Genomic DNA, 17,868 nt, shown 5'->3' with positions numbered 1-17,868 from the left:
AAATAATACACATGCATATGTCTATCTACCCGGAGCAGCATCGCTACGTCATTTAACGTCATGCCGACCGGAGATGGTTTCACATGTGAAACGATTGGGAAGCGTTTAATACTCTTCCTTCTTTGTTATTACATATAACATTACAAAAATCTAAAGTCTTTTTTTCTGAAGTTATTTTTCAAAAATGTATGCTGTTGCTACCCCAGTGTAAAATTTTCATTTGTGGCAAAGGATGACTTAGAACCATGCATTGCCGATTTATGCAACGCGAGTCAACGATATTTTTACCGTTATGATATTAATACCGTACGTAATAACTGGTGGTCGTCCAGAGCTTTTAATTTTACTCTGGATGAATTGATTTTTAAAAAAAATGCACACCAATGAAATAACAAACCATAACACATTATTTTTTCTCGCTGTTATTGTCTTAGCGGGTCATTCAGTCTTGAAAAGAGTTCTACATTGCGCTCCACAAATTTTTAGGTATGCTGGCTGCTCCGCCCTTGACGTCAAAATCCATTTTGTCGTTGTTAGCAGATTCTCTACCGCGCTTCACTTTCTTATGATCAAGGTATTTTTTATCAAAATTCTAACAAAGTTGCACAACATGAATTAGAAATAAAGCTGAAAAATTACACACATAAACTGAATCATTTTAGCTTTGATTATGGGTTAGAATATTGGTGCTACATATTTTCAATACGTGATTTCTTGCTTGCTCCGGTACCCCTACTATTGACACATTTATATAACATTGTAGAGAAAATATTAAATATTTGTAAAATATTTCTTGCTTTTATCAGTTCTAAGTGTATGTCAAACGTATATGCAAATTTTCACCGAAAGACGTTCATTAGAAAGCAAAATATACACAATGTCTCAACAATTTTCGAACAGCCCTCGTACATGTACTTACTGTTCGAAAGTTATTGCCAAGGGTAAAGTTTTTTTAGTGGGTCAAACTGTAAGAGAAAGTCTTGTCACAGTGAATACACTATGTGAAGTATGAAAGCTATAGCATGAACTATTCAAAAGTTAAATAGCCAAGGTTTAAGTTTGGCAACTTTTTGCAAAAGCGAGTCAAACTCCAAGGACACGAGATCAAATTTGTTGTTACTGGAAGATTGATTGTTTGTTTAACGTTCCTCTCGAGAATTTTTCACTCATATGGAGGAGGCCACCACTTTCCGGTTGAGAGCTGCAAATTTTGTCCTATACTCTGCACTCAGGGCCATTGAGCAGGATGGAATCTCTTTCGTGCCAGCATCTACTGCGACACGTGACCTTGGTTTACACGGTCTCATCCGAAAGACCGTGTTACTGGAAGAAAGGTCTCTTGTTAAAAGGTTACATGTGGAGTTTTTGCGGCAAAACAGACAAACGGACGGACAGAACTAAAACTGCATATCCCCAAATCTTCGATTGCGGGACATACAAACTTAATCGGAATTACAAAGTTTTCATTCGAAATTTCGATTACCTCTAGAATCGATAAAATAAGTAATTTTTTTTTTAACTTTTCTTGTGTTCAAAGTGTACTAGTAGTCATAAACTGGTATAAACTAGTTTATGAACATGTTGAACACAATAAAAGTTTTAAATTTTCTTATTTTATTCAATCCATCTTTATGATATATAAGTATATCATTATGGATTTTCATATCTCACATCTTATAATTATGCAGATTGTACAATAAAGCTGTTCTGTGTAGTTGCTGTGTCCGAATACTGTTTTGTTGTTAATTGTATTTTCATATGAAAGCATTGAATTGATTTAAAACAGAACAAGAGAGATCTTCAATACTAGAGGGATTTTAACTAGTAGTTTACTTTATAAGCTCCACCACTTGCCGGTGGAGGGCTCAAAATTTAGACCTTTACTCTGCACACAAGGCCATTCAGCAATGGTGGATCTTTTTCGTGCCAGCAACTACTGCGAAACGATATTTGGGTCTTATCCGAAGGACCGGTCTCCATGTCCCACAGTGGGATTTAAACCCGCGACGTAAGGATCAACTTCTTACTTCGTGACTCTTGAGTAGACGCTCCAACCACTGAGCTACGCGGGAGACCGACTTGACGAGAAAGAAATCTAAAAACATTTAAAGCATCTAAACATGCTTCGTACACTGAATATGGATCACACATCACAAGGGCAACATCACAAGGGCAAATGCCTTCATGTTTCCCCCATGGATGATGGGAAATATGCAGGATATTATAGATAAAAGAGTGTCTGAATTGTTGTCAAAAACCAGGGCCTGCTGAGGTACCTAGGAACAGGAGTAAGTCTGGCACTAAGCACAGGAGATTTAAAAAGTTCCAACCATTGTCAGATAAAGTTTTGGATTCTTCCGAAGAGTCTGAAGATGAAAGAGATGTTGTTCGCATTACAGAGTCATCAAATGAGTTTGATGAAGTAGAAATTTATTCCGAGAATGGTCAATCAACTTCTTCTGTTCCATGCACCTCGAAAATTGACTGGAAATGCTTTGTATCTCGAGTGGCAACAGATTTAAACATGCTATGACAGAAAAGACAGGTGAGACAGAGTACAAATCTTGTGTTGCCGAGCATCTTCTAATGCCCAGGGAGGCAAGGCAAGCTGGTCTGCCTTTGAAAGGCTCAATTGTGCACATATTAGAAAAGGTTGATAAAGAATGGCAGGACAAAAAGAATTTTGGTATTCTTTAGCCCGAGAAACTAAAGGTTTTTTCATTATACTAAATCTATTTCCTTCAAAAGCATAAACAGTGAATATCAATTTTTAATACAAAGCTGCCATTTAAAATAAAAAATGTAACAAGTCCTTTAAACCAATTAATAAATGTACAGGTAAAAAATTGTAACTAAAACGTGTTCATGTATAGCTCGATCCTATCAAAATGCGATTTTTGCTAGAAACTTTAATTTACAGTTTGTCTCCTTACTAAAGAGTCATCTTCAACAGTCCAGTTAATTACAATCAGACGTATTACAATCACACACAACTTTCAGTTAATTACAGTCAGACATATTACAATCACACACAACTTTCCTCTTTGCACCAACCGTTTCTTTGAACAGGATAACCCATTTTCTTCATCATAAACATTTTATCTGAAGGTTTCACGATCATATCTGTTTTACCAGACACTGTGTGTTCTAATTCCTCCATCAGGGACTCGCTGTACATATTCTCGAGCTTCTGGAGAACTTGCGAGAGTACAGAGAGATCTACCCGGAAGAATCCACTGAAAGGGGAGTCCAGGTCGGAGACGACGTAACAAAGCATACTGATGGAGAAGACCGTGATGACGCACATAACCAGCTCCATTCGATAAGAGTAAGCCCGCAACAATAAAATTCCAATGAAGGAAAAGAAGCCTAAAGACTCCAGGAACGCCCATCTGCAAATAACAGAGATTGAATGAGAGCAAATTTGATAAATGAATGACGTCTGTAGAAAAAGTATTGCAAATTTTTTCATGAAAATTAAAAAATAAAATTTTATAATCCTACCCCTCAAGTTATTGTCTCTGGAAATGATTACTGTTTAATGTTCGTTAGATAAAAAAAGAGTTATGGAGAGACCGACTGATTATTTTAAGGAGGCTGGGGGTCAACAAATTAACCATAAATTAACCACCAGATCAATTGGCAAAGAATAATTTCAAAAATTTTAGTTTTAAAATTTGATCATTTTCTATATCTTCATATGGAGCTCTTCTTCTAAAGGAGATCAATATAGTCTAAAAATGGCCACAACCCCCAAGCCCCTTTAAACTATTATATTTCGGACTTAGGTATCGAAATTTCTCCAAAATGTAGTTATGTAAGATATAAATCGATCCAAAAATATATAGAACAATCCATATACAGTAGGTTATCTTAGTGTATGTCAACATCACAACTTTAATTTACCCCCATATTTTCTAACCTTGATCGATTTATTTAAGGACAGCCATAAGAAATTGGAATCTAAGGAGCGAATCTTTTCAAGAGTTCCCTTAAATTTTTAGCATAAATATCGCTGTTTTCATCTTATTGGAAGTAGGTTAAATTATAGGCACTGGGTTGAATGTAAGAACAATTTATTTTTCCTGCAGTCGCCCAAGTCTAAAAAAGTATATTTGCACCATTACTGAGATGCTGCAAAGTGGAATTGTAGCACTCTCAAGAAAATATCAGATTAAGAAAAATCAAAGAGGGCTAGATTATTTCGTATAAATTGATTACTTACTTAACTGGGTGGATCTTTGAGTGAAGGACTCCAATTCTGTCTGAGCAAATGCTATTTAGCTTCATTATATGTGATAGGATCTTTTCACACAAAATCCGGTCCACGTGACATTTTGGACCCGCGTCAACCTGCCGAAGGAGGTCCACTATGCTCCAAATCTTAACTGAAACAAACCAGGAAGAGTTTTGAAAACATCGTAACCAAAACCAGCTACCGACATACTTTGAGACTAGAAGCTGCATTTTTTAAGAAATGTCATGGAAACTACGATTTATGATTATAATTTTATTTAAGTAAACATTGGTATTTAACTTTAAACCCTTTGAGCTTTTCTGCAATGAAATTTATCCAAATTGGACTATAAGACCCCTATTGATTTTGAGGTCAAAAGGTCAAAGGTCAAGGTCATAAATAACAAATTCTCTCTGTTAAAAACTGTATCCATACTTTGAGCTATCGCAATGAAATTTTACATAACAACTCCCTTACCTATTGATTTTGTCTTCAGTTGGTTTATACATTCTGTCTGTGTGTAACACTATCATTTCACGAAGATTTTGAGCAATGCAATGTAATTTTATACAAAACTCCCTGGCTCTCTCGCTTTAACTGCTCGCCCCGTTTGTTTTATATATTTATAGTATTACATGTCGCTATTTTTAGCGCAGGGGCAGATGGAGAGTTATTGCGTATAAAACAGGTCATTTTATGTTCTTATTACATCTATTATAACTGTTTAATAAAGGCTAAATAAATCAAACACCATGGATTGTGTAAAATTTTGACCATGAAAACATGATATATACATGTATTGACTTTTTCCATATATACTTCACTGCAAGTGCTTTGACAAGGCTTGTCTCTCGCTTCAAAGGCGAATCCAAAAATACTTTTTTTTGCATAAATGATAGTATTCAGCATGTGAAATGAAAAATTTATGAGGTTATAAAATCATCATTACAGTGTGATAAATATTCCATATAAAAAAATCTTCTATACACATAATAAAGAATAAGCAATAAAATATGTATTGACATACATGTATTTTATTTCCTTCAATACATGTATACATTTATAATTCTACAAATTCAGTCAGGGGACAAAGAGCCAAGGACAGTATTAGCTTGTTAAGAAATGTCATGGAAACTATGATTTATGATTATAATTTTATTTAAGTAAACATTGGTATTTAACTTTAATTTAAGCTCTTCTCTGTGTTATCCAAATTGGAGATAACCGAGCTTTCCAAGCAGAGTAAGTAAGATGACAAATTAAAAATGTATATACTGGTCCATCATTGACTTCTTACCTTTTATGTCTTCAGTTGGTTTGTTCTTGTAAGACGACGGTTCACGATTGAGCAACTGTAAAATCATGAATATGGCTTCCGCTTTAACTGCTCGATATATTTGGCGCCGAACAGATGGTCGCGAAAGAGTCATTTTAGTCGAGAAAGTAGCAATCTGGTCAACCATGCTGATTTCGCTGGTCACTTTTTCCAGTATATGATGCTGCTTTGACAAAGCTTGTTGAAAGGCGAATCCAAAAGATGTTGCATAAACCAAACCAGCAGGTGCAAGGAAGCATGCCACAGCGTCATTAATATCTGGGGCAGTAGCAAACTCCTCAGGTGGCCATAAAAAGTTGATAAAAAAATATTGTAATAACGAGAGCCAAGGACAGTATTTTCAGAGCTTGGTTTTTAGCTGAAATATATACGTAAGCTTTCAATAACCTCTCTATCAAAATCACTGTAAAAGCTGTCCTCCTTCAAGTAATCATGTGTATCTTCGAAGTCGCATAACGTCACAGTGGAATCAATTTTCTCGTCCTTTTTCGGTGTCAACCTTTTCAGCAATATCAGGAAACGATTACAGTGAGAATTAAGAAACAGCACCAATCCAGCTGGAAATTATATATTTTAAAGCAAATATTCAAATAAGTACGTAGTTCTAAAAAGTAACATGACAATAAAGGGCAGTACGGTGTTAAATTAATAATCAGTATAAAAAATATTTAATAACGTTAAGGGTATTTTCAATTGGTTTTTAGCTGAAATATATACATACCAAAACCAATCACTAGAATCAATGCAAATGGAGGAATCACAATTTCTGTTGCTGTCGGGCGAACTTCTGGTTCAGTTTCTGGTACAGAAATGATCTCTGGTTCAGTTTCCGGTGATGACGTGACCTCTGGTTCAGTCTCTGGTGATGATGAGACCTCTGGTTCTGCTTCTGGTAATGATGTAACCTCTGGTTCTACTTCTGGTGATGAAGATACTTCTGGTTCAGTTTCTGGTGATGATGAGACCTCTGGTTCTGCTTCTGGTGGTGATGTAACCTCTGGTTCTACTTCTGGTGATGAAGATACTTCTGGTTCAGTTTCTGGTGAAGATGTGCCTTCTGGTTCAGTTTCTGGTGATGATGTAGCCTCTGGTTCGGCTTCTGGTGAAGAAGATGCTTCTGGTTCAGTTTCTGGTGAAGATGTGCCTTCTGGTTCAGTTTCTGGTGATGATGTAGCCTCTGGTTCTGCTTCTGGTGAAGAAGATGCCTCTGGTTCAGTTTCTGGTGAAGAAGTGCCTTCTGGTTCAGTTTCTGGTGATGATGTAACCTCTGGTTCTGCTTCTGGTGATGAAGATGCCTCTGGTTCAGTTTCTGGTGATGATGTCACCTCTGGTTCAGTTTCTGGTGATGATGTGCCCTCTTGTTCAGTTTCTGGTGATGATGTAACTTCTGGTTCTGTTTCTGGTGATGATGTAACCTCTGGCTCAGTTTCTGGTGATGATGTAACCTCTGGTTCTACTTCTGGTGATGAAGATGCCTCTGGTTCAGTTTCTAGTGAGAATGTAACCTCTGGTTCAGTTTCTGGTGATGATGTAACCTTTGGTTCTGCCTCTGGTAAAGAAGATGCCTCTGGTTCCGTTTCTGGTGTTGATGTAACCTCTGGTTCAGTTTCTGGTGAAGACGCCTCTGGTTCAGTTTCTGGTGATGATGTAACCTCTGGTTCAGTTTCTGATGAAGACGCCTCTGGTTCAGTTTCTGATGAGGATGTAACCTTTGGTTCAGTTTTTGGTGAAGAAGATGCCTCTGGTTCAGTTTCTGGTGAAGATGTGACCTCTGGTTCTGTTTCTGGTGAAGATGTGACCTCTGGTTCTGCTTCTGGTGAAGATGTGACCTCTGGTTCAGTTTCTGGTGAAGATGTGACTTCTGGTTTTGGCTCTGCTGAAAATGTGCCTTCCGGTGTTGTTTCTTGTGAAGATACGGATTCTGGTTCATTTTCTGGTGAAGATTTGCTTTCTGGCTCTGATGTTGATGTGGTTGGTACGTATTCCAGCGTTAAGGTACTTTGTTCTGAGAAAACTTCTGAAATTGAAGATGACAACAATGCAACTGACTTGGTCTGACTTCAAGCATCTTCACAAAATGGCAATAGAATTAATTTTTTTTTTTCAAAATGGTCCTCTAAAATTAAATCTTACCTTTTGTATATTTAAGAACGAACAAAAAACACAAATAAACAAAGCAGCGTTTCGAACTTTTCATCTTCTTTCTTGGGTTATTTCATGTCTTAGAAATGAAAAGTCAATTAATATATCGATGAAGGAAATCCATGTTTCGGACATTTTCATCAAATGTCGATTGGCTTCAAGAAAGTAATCATTATATTTTCAGTGTAGCTTACAAGACTAGTAATGGCACTCCTATTTGTCAATGAAATACGGGATCAATATACCAATATTGTTCAGGTATTAGACTGCTTTTACCTCGTTGCTTAAAGAATATACATTCCGTGTCAATAATACGGCGCCATCAAGCATACAGAAAACTCCTAATAAAATGTTAGTACCAATGTGCGGACCAATCGACCGGTATCACTTATCTTTTTAGAATAAAGGATGCACAGTTACGGAGGAAATTAAATCTTTCTCTCTTTGTCCGTGATTTTTTTTATTTACTTAAGTGAAAGCGAAAATAAATTGAGCTATGTTTTATTACTAGTATTTGCTTAGTTTTTGTTTCTTTTATTTTTATATACTAGTATTTACATGTCGTTTTTTTTCTTATAGCTACTAATTTCCATCGAGTATATGATTAAATATCATAATTATTTCAATTTTCCTTTTTTTTTTTTGATCGCTCTTTATCATATTTGTCGAAATCAGTTACACACGAAATTAAATAAATCAGATTCTATAGAAATATACATGTACATGAATCTGACGGTGAATTTTTATTTATCAAAACACGTTTTTGGTTAATTGCTTAGGCTGAAATATTGTTTAAAATAATTTTCCATTCAAAAAACTAATTCCTTCATAGTAAATAGATGGAAGGCAAGGGGTGAGGCTTATAACATTTCAGGCATATAAAGTATTATTAATTTTCCCTCCGAAACTTGACTGCAATCCGTAGAATTGACCTCTTACCCCTATTTACTAGTAACTCTTCGAAAACAATCTATACATTATATTCTCATCATAATCAATATGATAAGTACATTATCAATATTGCATATTTTTTTCTCGTTTCTAAAGTTTATAAAATAAGATCAATCAATATGTATTGTACTGTTAAATTAAGCATGTGTAAGGGGGGGGGGGGGGGCTCCTATCACACTTTAACAACCGTAGCTTGGAATTTGAAAAATTACGACTCGCGTTTGTTCGGCAAACAAAGTCGTTTTTTTTTTTTCGAAAGCTAAGAACAGATGTCGATGAACTAGGATAAAACATGTGCAATTACCAAAGATTCAAGAAATAATTACTTTGTACTACGATTTTTTCAGCAACAGCAACAAAGCAAGAAAGATAACTCGCGCTTTACTGCTGAAGTCTTGATTTTCTTACGAAATATTGAGAACTGCATCTCAGCCAAACAATTTTGGTTCCTCGAATATGATATTCTTTTTCTCGCGTACGCTTTCAACATGTGAAGTGTATGCGTGGAAAAAGATGTATTCGAGAATGGATCAACGTTGTGCAAACTATAAAAATAATGGATAATGCGATAATAATGATAACAAGATAAGTTTGAAAAGGTTTCATGCTCTGGTGGGGTTTTACACACGTGTTTGTGAATCTATTCATCCTTGGTAGTCACTATTAGTATAAGGAAATTATCAAGACCGATTCATTTCAATAATGACAGTAAACGTATCAAGTGACCAACGGTAGTACATGTATACACTGTAAGTACTCTCGAAAGTCAGACAATAAGAAATAAATCCTTTAGAAAAAAAAATATAAATTTTGTGTTTTCTTTTTTAGCCTGTAATTAAGTATAGATTAAATTAGGCTAATGTTTTTTTTTAAAATTATTTTTATAAAATTTAATTCTGGTTGTAACGCTGTGTTTGATTGGATAAAAAAAATACTTTATATCGTTAAAATGGGTTCTTTGACTTCCGTCAAAAAAGTATCAATCTGCCTGACGTTACATTCAAATTTTGTACAAATTGAGATTTTGTAAATTACATCAAATGAATGAAAATTTGTTGAATTTAACAGCTTTTTATACGTTTCTTTTTTTTTGGAAAGTTTATTTTTATATACATAAATATAAACCCAGTTTATACCGTATAAAATGGGTAGCTATTAAATCCATTGATTTCCTTAAATACATAAATATAGCTAAAATACAGTTACTGTAGATCTACATGTAAATACTCGGTACAAGTAGTCTCAAGAATAACATGAAATATTTGTACATGTGTTTAGTAATTAGTTTTATAAAATATAAAAGATATTAAAAAAAGATGCTTCTTTGTAAAGACAAAAATCTTGTTCTTTTTTATTATAATTGAATTACATGTATCTCTTTTAATGGCAATACACGGCAGAAATTTAACAGCAGGTGTAAATGTATCTTATTATGTAATACCAGGCAGGGCTTAATTGGGCCTTTTTGGTACAAGTTCCTGTACCCTTTCAGTTTGTAATTTTAAATCGGCGAAAGTGGCAAAAGTTGGGCAATATTGGTTACAAGTTTACAAGTTTAATAAGTTTTAATAAGTTTTAAAGATTTACATGAAAGGCTTATTCTCAATTCACGCATTTTTATGCAATAAAATTTAAAAATTCAAATATTTTAAATATAAAACTCACATAAAAAATTCCATCTACTTACCACTTGGGAAATTGTCTCCTAATTTTGGAGAAGATACATTGTATATAAATTATATATCATTCAATTCTGTAAATCCTAAGCTTTTAAAAATGTTTTGAACCGAGCAGGTCTGACACGCGGCATTTTTTGGCCAATACCGTACATTGTTCTTAGTGAATTTTCAATTGGGACAGGGTCCTTTTAGAGGACCTTGTTGCAAGGATCATTTAGCCCTAAATATGATAACAGGAAACATAAATAAACAAACACTTTGATAAACTTTTAATGCGTCGTTTTTTCGCATTTTTTTCAGCTCAAAATCAGCAAAAGATTCCGTCCTCACTCGGATATTGTTCGCCCTTTTCCGTAACTGACAAAAGTTGTATACGGAAATGGCCGATTAGTTACGATTATTTCCGTCCTATGACGTCATGGAACATTTAGCTTTCTATAACGGATATAAAATTAAAAAAAATAATCTGGAATGTAGCATTAAACTAGCATTTTGACTTCTATCTGTCTTTTTCATACCTATATTTTTTATACCTTTATTTTAACATTTTGTGTTGCCATTGGTGATGACGTCACTTATGGTAACTGTAAGGAACCGTTGCGTTGTGGTTACTGTCGTTAGTTACTCACTTCGATCAGTTGCGAGTAGACGTGGTTTTTACACAGCGACAAAAATTTCAAAGTTCACTATGAAAAGAGAAAGATCTTCTGAAAGAAACAGCAAGAATGTGGCTAAGAGGGTAATTCTTCAGAAAATAAATTTTTATTGGTCTTCAATGTTTGTTTTTCGTGAAATATAACGGAATTTATGACGTCAATGGAAATAACATTAGACGTGGCAAAATACTCATCTTAAAAGCTGGAAAAATATTTAATCGATCTTAGATCACACTCGTAGGCTTAAAATGCATAGATCTGCGATGTAAAAGGGGAAGGGGGTAGTAAATTTTGGGTACGACAGTATTGATCAGTACAAAATTTGAGAACATGACTCGTTAGTCATTAGGGTTATTGAAAGTACCCACCGTCGTCTTTTTTATTGTTTAGACCTCAGTATTAGAAATGGACTTATACAAAATAATAATAAAAAAATGTCATATTTAAAGATGTTTCGTAGACCCGTCACCGGACATGAAAATTTGAAAAAAGCAAGGGTGTAACAATAATAGAGGAAATTCGGTCAAGATAAATACAGTCATAATTATAATGTATGTTTCATTCCACTCCTACATATCAGCAAGTCTTTAGCTTCAATAAAACCTGTCTGAACAGTTTATCCTTACGTACCTCTCAAAATCCATCGTGCTGACAGAGATTATTCTTTTTATCCTTTTGAATCTCTCATCTGCGATGTTCTGTAGCTTGTAGAGCAGGGGAGAGTACTGGGAGTAAACGTTACAAGAGTTATTTCCCTTTGATAATTATATTCTCCACTACCTAATTCATACCTACATCGTTGCAGGCTTCGGATTTTGTTTGCAGTTTAATAAAAAAAAAAAAAACAATTTGAAACAAACAAAAAATGGTTTACGACGATGCCCCATCCGTAACTATAATATTCCCAAGTTAATAGTAAAATATCAGCATTAAATTTCTTAGAAAAAAAACATTGCATGGAAAAGGATTTCACTATGCTATTTAAAAAAAATAAACAAAAACAAAAATTATGGGTTGGGGTGGTGCCGGGGTGGTTGGAGGCTTTATCTTTTTTTTTTTTTTTTTTTTTTTTTTTTGCAAGAACACATAGATGAATATAAGTTTTATGAAATATATCAGATGAGTCTATTTTGAGTACTAGATAAAAATAGCGAAAATGTTGTATTACCACTGAGAATAACTATATTTATAAGACTTTTTTTTTTAATTCTAGCGCCGTATAGAGACCTCTTCAGATGACAGTCGTCAGTGGTACGAGGTGATGCTTGCCCTGGCGGCCAAATCAGCTGTAAGTCTTTGTCTGTGTTTCTCTCTTTGATTCTCTCTCGCTCTCCCCCATCCCCCTCTTTCTCCTCTCAGGGATGTGGCATCGTTTTTGAAAAGGTGAAAACCATGCAGAGGATAAAAATTCAACTTATCTAAAAAAGAAACTGTTATATTTATAAATTTTGACTAATCAAAAAGGGAAGGAAAATGTTCGGACTGCGGATTGGGTTCCAACTTCTTTCACTCATTTAAATACATACCATATTATTTTTTTGGGGAGGGGGCTGTACTGCAACAATAAGGGGGGGGGTCTTTTAATAAACATTTTTATAATAAAATTTAACCCTCCCTCCCCCGGATGCTACATGCCTGCATGTCTTTCTCTCCTTTTTCATCTCTCTCTCTCAAACTGAACCTCTAAATCTTTTTCTACAATTTCTCTCCAGTGCAAGCAAGTCTTTGCTTCTGCTGTTCATGAATGGAGAGATCATATTCGAGACTGGGTAAGAATCTGAATGAGGGCATGTTTTTAAAATCAACTGCAAATTCACTTCTTTGTGTATCTTATATTCTGAACTGTTTTTTTTTTAATTTTTAGGTACTGATCTATAGACACGTTTTATAAGAGAACTATCTATTGTTATATTTTTAGCGTGAACTGACCAGTGCCATCAACAGTTCTGAGGAGCGTAGGGAGCTTCCTACTATACCACAACCTACGCATCACGTAGGTGTCAGACTCTTTCTCAGTTTTGGAATATCACAAGAGTCAGAAATAGTCTTTTTACTTCCTAAAATATAAATATCCAAATGTATGTCAATAATATTATATTGTTGTGGGACACTTGAATTAAAATTATTATTTTTGAACAGATTGAGTGGTTGGCCAGAGTCAATTTTAAGCACAGGCCAGTGCGCCGCTATGACATACCAGAACAGAGACGCTGTGACGTACCAAAACAGAGACGTCATCACAAAGTCTCCAACAAACATGACCTGAATTCCTCCTTTTATGTCTACTAAGGAGGAGAATGATATTGGTAAGTCATGCAACATACCCCGATATGAAAAAAAGGGGGTCCTCAATACTTTTTTTTCTGTATATACAATTGTATACTACTTAAAGAGAGCAATTCAATTTTGATGACGTTTCCCCTATGATAACGTCTGACCATTGAATCAACCCGTCCCAATGGAATGGTTCCCTGATCTAAGTTACACCAAAAGTAAAATTTCCAGGGAAATTGCAAATATTGCTTAATTTTGGAAAATGTTGGATACCCACGGGTGATCTCATTTTACTCATGATGATATGAGATCACCCGTGGATTTCCGACGATGCATAGTCAAAGAATTATGTAACATTTTACTAAGGAATAACTACATGTAGGGAAGACAGTAAAACCATGCAATGGTCGATACTATGATACTTATCATAATGCCTGTCTTAGAATTTAAACTGGTTATTAGAAGTAAAATGGACAAATTTCATCTTTCCAATAAGGTTCATTTTGCAATACTTTGATAATTTTTCTGTTCTATTCTGTAATATGTTATACATTAATATTGTGTCTTTTTCCTTTTTCTCGTAGGTTATGTATGGTCACAAATGATGTGCAAATGTCAGAAACCGAACCGCCACTACCATCTCTACAACTGGGTTGACTTTCATGATTCACATGTCGTTGCATGTTTTGCTGTACATAAGTGTGAAAAAGACACATTTTCGGATGCGTTGCACAAAGGTACTTACAAGTGTGATTGATTGTTCGGCAAAGCCTCATTTGCCTTCGTCAAGCACCGAGAAAGACCTATGATTTTTATTCCGAATTAATTGTCCGTGTACCACTATCCTCGGATTTTGTAACAACGCCCCTTTTATGGACTTACCCGGCTATATGTGTGATTGGACACTGAAAGAGACCTACCACTGTACTACTGTATCGGGACTTGGTGACAACGCCCCTTTTATGGGCTATATGTGGTTGGACACTGAAAGAGGCCTACCCGGTATACGTTTCTCTATCACAAATCCCGTGTACTACTGTTTCGGCACTTGGTGACAACGCCCCCTTTTATGGGCTATATATGTGATTGGACTATGATAAAGACCTATTATTTCTCTAACCATAAAAGTCCGTGTACTATTGTCTCGGACTTGGTGACAACGCCCATTTTACGTGCTGTATGTGATTGGACAATGAAAGAGACCTATCATTTCTATACCGCAAAGTACGTCTGCAACAGTGCCACTACCCTTGGACTTTGTGACAGCGCTTCTTTTATGGGCTATATTTGATATAATGTTATTAGACAATGGAAGAAGTCTATTATTTCTATACCACATTTACCAGTGTCCGTGGACTAATCCTTAGTGAAACGCCCCCTTAGTGTGTTAAATGTGTGATCAGACTTGTGACTATACTCAGTGCCTTGTGACCAGACTTGCAATTGGTATCCGTGCATTGCATTTTTTTCTGCAGCCATGTGGATGTCTCTCGACATGTGTGCATAAACATTTTATGTGTCATTTTTGTTTAATTTCTATAATTATCATTTTGCTATTTTTTTAAGCTGCCCAACTGACTGTGTACGCATTTGAATTTAGTTCTTGCGTGATTTGTTTTACTGTTGAATTAAATTAACTTTGCATGTAGTTCTTTCATGATTTGTTTTTGTTGTTGAAATAAAAAAAAATTAAAATTTATTTGACTTGTGTTTTTTTTTCTTCACGACATTTAAAAAAAAATCCGATCTCGAACAGTGATAGAGATTGTTCTTCTGATCAAAATGCACGGGCATCTAAAAGGATACTACAGTACTTACATGTATATCCCCCTTTTACGTGCATTTCATGGAACTGGGACTCGTTCTTGAGCCACTACCACCCACCTTGCGTTTGATTGTCACAATGAATGCGTTCTTAATTTTTATTTTCGAAAGACGTTTCTTTGAAATATATGAATCTAATACCTGGGAAATACGTTTGAAGGAGAATGAAAAAAAAATCCTAGATATTTTAAATTTACAAAATTAATACATATATATGTTTTCCCCTTAATTATCCTTTCAGCAAAAACATCGGAGGAGTAGGGTTAAATTGGGACGGTCTTTCATTTATTTTGAACATTACATATATATAGTATTATTTCACTGTAAATTGAAATTGTTCATTAAAAAACGGCTGCCCCACCCCTCCCACTGCAATAACCACTGCACCTTTTATTTTATTTGACAGTATTATCCTCTCGCGTATCCCACTCCCTGTTTACTTGATGACTTACATGTACGAGTATTATACTATAGAAGGACAGGTCTCCCTTCCCCTGATATAGACTCTCAGGTCTTTAAGCTTTTTTCTCATGAATTTTCAATAGATGACATATTTGTAATAAAATCATTACCATCAACTCGGAAAAGTGTCTCATTAACCAAATATCTTTTTTTTAAAAAATATATACATACATGTATATAAAATGATTACTCCACTCAGTGACTGTGTAAATTATATCAGGAGAGTAGCGTATATTTCATGAAATGATTGTTTTTTAGAGTTTTTTTTTATTGTTGGTATAGATATGGTCGCACATATGTGATCCAAAGAAAATTTATTGGGAAAAGGTTGAGAAAATGCCAAGTTTTCCATGTTGAAAAATTAACCCCCTCTTCCCAGTTTGGAAAACATTTAATTAAGAAATTTTTTGCTTGCTTCTTTATTGATTTTATTTCTTGCTTGTCAATAAATTTTAATTTTTAAAGTTCATTATAAATTATTGTCCGACTATCCCCTTTCATACACGATAAGTGATTAAATGTATATTTGTAAGCTTTTCATCAGTACATTGTAGTTCGCCAAAACCAATAAGACAGGGTAACAAAAACAAACTGTTTATAAAGCAAGCCTTCGATAAACAGATAAACTGATAAATGGTCGTTTTGCTTGGAAAGGGTCAATATGATGTACCTTCAACTTTTCCTGAAAATCTTATGATTTATATCCCTATTAATTTCAATCAACCAATCAAAATATATAAAAAGACTGCGATTGCAGAGAATTAATTTGAAAATAATCATTAATACCCTCGGAATGGAAAGGCGATTATTCACAGATCGAGTCACCACGGGGTGTGTAGAGGCTGTTTAGAGTTCCCTCGATGTTACATCATCAAAGGTGGCCGTCAGCAGCCGACAAGCGGGAAGACCGATCACGTGGATGCACAGAGACAGAGCAGCGTGCAGGTGGCCGCATCGAAAGATGAAGTCAACAGCACAATGTCATGGTGAGTTTTTTGGAAAGTTGTTTTGTTTTCGACTTTTAACATTCTTATCCGTTCTGCGAAAAATACAGACAACATGCAGTTATACATGAAGCAAGCATTTATAAGAATAACAGAATAATCTGCACCTCGTCCGAAATTTCATTTTAACTAAAATGTGGATAATAACGTTAAATCACGTACATAACTAGATGACAAGCTGATGACAGTGATTAGTTTATGATAAACATGATAACTACAATGTAGATTATCAAGTAAAGTGTTTAAATTCTGGGAATCATTTAGATCAAATCGAGTCCGTGTCATTAACTGGCTCTAAGTTTCTATACAAAATTCTGCGAAACTCACAAAATTGTAAAAGCCCGCTTTCAGCATGTTCAGGGGTCCTCCAAACAAGCTTATTGTGCACTTCGACAGAAAGCGGGAATGAACCTCTACAAGTTGTTTACTATGCTAAGAGAGATAACTCGTCTGGTATTCGCCGTTTTCTTTAAAATATCAATGTTTGCTTCCCTTCTCCCGACTCGGGGTAAAATTAATAAGTCGCCTAGGTAGGTAGGTGTGAAATATTTTTTCAAGAATTTAAACATAGTTGTGCACGGGATAAACTACTGTTTTTCCTAATGGAAAATTTTTAAAATACAAAACACAACTGCGTATTCATTAGTTTTCTTTCCTTTTATATATATAGAAAGGAATATAGGGACCTATATAGTATATACTAACTAATAGTATATAGGTCCCTGGTAATAACAAAAAAATATGGTTGGGGGTATACCCTCATGCCCCCCTTCCCATCGCACTCAGTATGTTCTTTCGATCTACATTTAAATTGTTTGTATGTTTACAGTGATTGGAGATTTGGCATGGACAGTCTGATCGATGCATTCATTGGAATGGAAAGAGAGAAGATGTAAATTAGAAGACAAGAAATCAAGACCTTCGAGGACAGGAACATCATGCTTAACATAATGTAGTCTGCTTTGATTAATTAACCTTTACTCAGTTACACGCCGTCATTATGTGAATCCCCCCCCCCTATAACAAATAGATATACATGTATACATGTAGCATTGCATGACTTCTAAATCTACTTAAATAAAAATAGACATCTTGATTCAGAAAGTTTTTTATGTAAGATAAGTCTTTCAAGTCTTTGGTTATTATGCTATAAGAGTAAAATGTAGAATTGGTATTATTCTGTTGAAATTCAATTAAATAAATTTAAAAGTATGTATTGGGCATTCATTTTGAAAACTTGCACATGAAACAAAACTGTGTTTGGGGTGCGTATTTTTTGTGAAAGATGAGTACCACTCGAAAA

The 17,868-nt window shown here is 34.9% G+C and overlaps 1 protein-coding gene and 1 pseudogene across 1 annotated transcript; one reads left to right on the top strand and one right to left on the bottom strand.

The window, feature by feature from the left end:
* Positions 1-2,989: 2,989 nt before the first annotated feature.
* Positions 2,990-10,497, bottom strand: LOC134278327 (cell surface glycoprotein 1-like; annotated as a pseudogene).
* Positions 10,498-11,033: 536 nt separating this feature from the next.
* Positions 11,034-14,021, top strand: LOC134278326 (uncharacterized). The gene is made up of 6 exons (XM_062760636.1): positions 11,034-11,084; positions 12,215-12,289; positions 12,714-12,770; positions 12,920-12,994; positions 13,141-13,307; positions 13,860-14,021. The coding sequence occupies exons 1-5, from the start codon at positions 11,034-11,036 to the stop codon at positions 13,288-13,290; spliced, it is 408 nt and encodes a 135-aa protein (XP_062616620.1). The 3' UTR covers positions 13,291-13,307; positions 13,860-14,021.
* Positions 14,022-17,868: the final 3,847 nt, after the last annotated feature.

The sequence above is a fragment of the Saccostrea cucullata genome, unplaced genomic scaffold (assembly GCF_032062105.1).
Source record: "Saccostrea cucullata isolate Sc308-1 unplaced genomic scaffold, CSIRO_AGI_Scuc_v1 ctg300, whole genome shotgun sequence".
Lineage (NCBI taxonomy): Eukaryota > Metazoa > Mollusca > Bivalvia > Ostreida > Ostreidae > Saccostrea > Saccostrea cuccullata.
The sequence above is the reverse complement of the archived record's forward strand: the minus strand, read 5'-3'. Positions and strand labels throughout refer to the sequence as shown.

Bases quoted from the DNA above. Each gene is read 5' to 3' on its own strand.
- LOC134278326 (XM_062760636.1), top strand. From the start codon at position 11,034: ATGAAAAGAGAAAGATCTTCTGAAAGAAACAGCAAGAATGTGGCTAAG. The intron at 12,290-12,713 runs GTAAGTCTTTGT...ATTTCTCTCCAG, and splicing joins CCCTGGCGGCCAAATCAGCT to TGCAAGCAAGTCTTTGCTTC. The intron at 12,771-12,919 runs GTAAGAATCTGA...TTATATTTTTAG, and splicing joins GAGATCATATTCGAGACTGG to CGTGAACTGACCAGTGCCAT.